At 29.8% G+C, this 3,127-nt stretch overlaps 1 protein-coding gene across 1 annotated transcript; it reads left to right on the forward strand.

The window, feature by feature from the left end:
• Positions 1 to 261: 261 nt before the first annotated feature.
• On the forward strand, positions 262 to 2,917 carry LOC123898429 (transcription factor MUTE). Its single transcript, XM_045949374.1, has 3 exons — positions 262 to 439; positions 809 to 1,207; positions 2,270 to 2,917. The coding sequence occupies exons 1-3, from the start codon at positions 344 to 346 to the stop codon at positions 2,363 to 2,365; spliced, it is 591 nt and encodes a 196-aa protein (XP_045805330.1). The 5' UTR covers positions 262 to 343; the 3' UTR covers positions 2,366 to 2,917.
• The last annotated feature ends 210 nt before the right edge of the window (positions 2,918 to 3,127 follow it).

Consider the following 3,127-nt stretch of genomic DNA (forward strand, 5'->3'; position numbering starts at 1 on the left):
CGAGAGCATGTAATTGATGCAAGATCATAAGCGTGAGACGCGTAATGTTTATAAGCAAAGAAATTAAAGAGAGAGAAAGAGTGAAGTATTGTGTGTGTACATGTCTATATGCAAACAATGTTAAAGAATACTTCACGAGAAAGTAACCTATAGCATTTATTACAAAACCAAAGTAAACTATTTTTTGAGGACTCTTTTGCTTTGGCTAGCTCATATAAATAGAACATACTTTGATTTGTGTATAGTAGATAAAATAAAATAACTAGTAGCTTCTAAAAGGAGAAAGAATATAGATACAAAACTATATTCAACCATAGTTTATATATCTTGAACAAAATTGATCATGTCTCATATAGCTGTTGAGAGGAATAGGAGAAGACAAATGAATGAACATCTCAAAGTTTTAAGGTCTTTGACCCCTTGTTTCTATATTAAAAGGGTACATATTACCTCTCTTACTCTATTTTTCTCACTATTGAATCCATCAACAATAGAAATACATTAAATTTATCACTTTTTAATATCATTGCTAAATATTAGGGACGTCAAAATTTTAGACCAGATATAATAGTAATTCATTTTTTTTGTCTCAATTTACTTTTTCGTTTAATTTTTTACTTAAAAACTTCAATTTGCGAGAGATGTTAGTTAGAGAGAAAAACCATAAAATTTCTCGTTAATTTTGTCTCTAAATTTTGCAACGAGTGAATTAGACAAAGATTTTATTTTTTTGGTCACTAATTTTGTTTTATTTAGTAGTGATTATCCTTTCTGAAAATTTGTGTGATTGAGTTATTTTTCATTTTAGGGAGACCAAGCATCAATAATAGGAGGAGTTATAGAATTCATCAATGAATTGCATCAAGTTCTTCAAGCTTTGGAGTCTCAAAAGAGAAGGAAGAGTTTAAGCCCTAGCCCTGGTCCAAGTCCAAAAACATTGCAACCGACGTTTCATCAATTCGATATATCCTCCGGAGGAATTGGGACTACTAATGATTTCAAGGAACTAGGAGCAAGTTGTAATTCTTCGGTTGCAGATGTTGAAGTTAAAATTTCAGGTCCAAACGTGATTTTGAGAGTAATTTCTCACCGAATTCTAGGTCAAGTTTCAAGGATCATAACTGTTTTAGAAACTCTTTCTTTTGAAGTTCTTCATCTTAACATCAGTAGCATGGAAGAGACAGTTCTATACCAATTTGTAGTCAAGGTAAGACCTAACTCACAAATATTTTTCTCAGAATTGTTTTATAAATTCATAATTAAAAAAAAATGATGAATTTTTTATTGAACTTGTGTACGGTACAATTAATAATACATGAACAAGAATAAGTTTACAAAATTAATGAGATTCTCCAATTTCCAATTTTGTGACTTTATTATTCTCTAATTGGCAATTGAAATCCTATTAAAAAAAAATTACCAATTGAAAGTTTTAGGCTTGTTCAATTAGGGTTTCAATACTTCAACCCAGTGGTAAGCTAGGTCTTATCAAACACAAATACACAAAGCTATGGCACTAAAGTCCGACTAAAAGGATATTACTAAAATTAACAAATTTATCTTTGAAGGTGACTTACTCTTCTTGAATTCTTTTTCTTTTTCTTTTGTCTATATAGAATTGCTTTTATAACCAAACATCAGGCTCAAGTATTTAACTAATGTTTCTTAGGGATGAATCATTCATGAGAACTCGAATTTGATTTCTGATAAGAACAATATTTTGTCAAACTTTATTTACGATGGATTATCAGGTCTCTCGGGAACCAGAGGGTTAATATATAAGTAGAAAAAATTGCTCTTAATATTGATTCTCAACTCAACACTGTCCATTAACAAATTAATGTGATCAAACCTCTAACTTGATAATATTTAATTGAGAAAAAAAAATGCATGTTATGCCCTTTTTCTTCATTCAATATTTAATTTATTGAAAAAGTAAAGTAGTTGTTGTTGTTCTTTATATATAGAGCATTTATGTAAATTCCAACATGAACTATATCGTACTCCTTCCCCGTGAGTCCACACGTAAACCTTCAACATAATGCATTATATTCTGTTGGGATTTCTTGTCATGCAAATAATAAATGAACTACTACTACTATAGTTAGTTATTAATAACACCATAGTTCATATTATATTACTACGTACCATGTTATATCTAGAAAAATAATGAATTGCAATGCTTTTTATTTTGCATGGTTGTTAATACTTCTTATGATGATCATCACCTTATAATTTAATATTTATTTTATTGATTTTGTTAATACAGATAGAGCTGGGATGTCAACTAAGTTTGGAGGAACTTGCAATGGAAGTACAACAAAGCTTTTGTTCAGAGGCACCTATGAAGTTGACTGCTGTTTGACTAAATATTGCATTTCAAATCTTTCCAATTGTGTGATATAATAAAATATAAGCATGCATGTGATATACATGCATGCACAAAAACTACTTTACTATAAATGAAATTAGGCTATAATTGTATCACATAGCCTTTGTCATTAGACTATACCTATGTTTGGTATTTCGATGAATTCGTCAGAATTACGGTAATCCACCATAATTTCACAGCAAAATTATGGTGGGTAATCGTACTTTTAATTATCTATTGTGATATCAAATCTATGTTATATGGTAATATATCAATATGGATGCATTATATGTTTGCATATGAACTGATTTCATATGGATGCCAATTAGATTAAATTATGTTTAAATTTAGTATTTTAGAGCTGTGTAAGTTTCTTTTTATATATGTACATTTTTCTTGCTATACAATTGATGCTAGAATAGCTTATATCTCTACATATCTAGCTAAGCTAGCTCAGCCGATATGCTAATTAGTTGGGTGGCCTTGCAGCTAGCCTAATATTTCCTATTTGGGAAAATTAGCAATCATGGTGAAATTTGTAGTGAGATTCATATGGGGGTGGAGATGTTTTTGGAGGTGTTGCACAATCCAAGAAGATTAATTTTAATAAATAAATTAAAATTACTCATAGATTCATAACCGGTATCAAGTTAGAGGTTTAACAAAGTTGATGATGCGTCAAAAATAAAATAAAATTGATGATGTGGATTAATCATTGAGAGTGTGTTAATGGAAGTATGTGTGAGAGAGGGTATG

The sequence above is a fragment of the Trifolium pratense genome, linkage group LG7 (assembly GCF_020283565.1).
Source record: "Trifolium pratense cultivar HEN17-A07 linkage group LG7, ARS_RC_1.1, whole genome shotgun sequence".
NCBI lineage: Eukaryota > Viridiplantae > Streptophyta > Magnoliopsida > Fabales > Fabaceae > Trifolium > Trifolium pratense.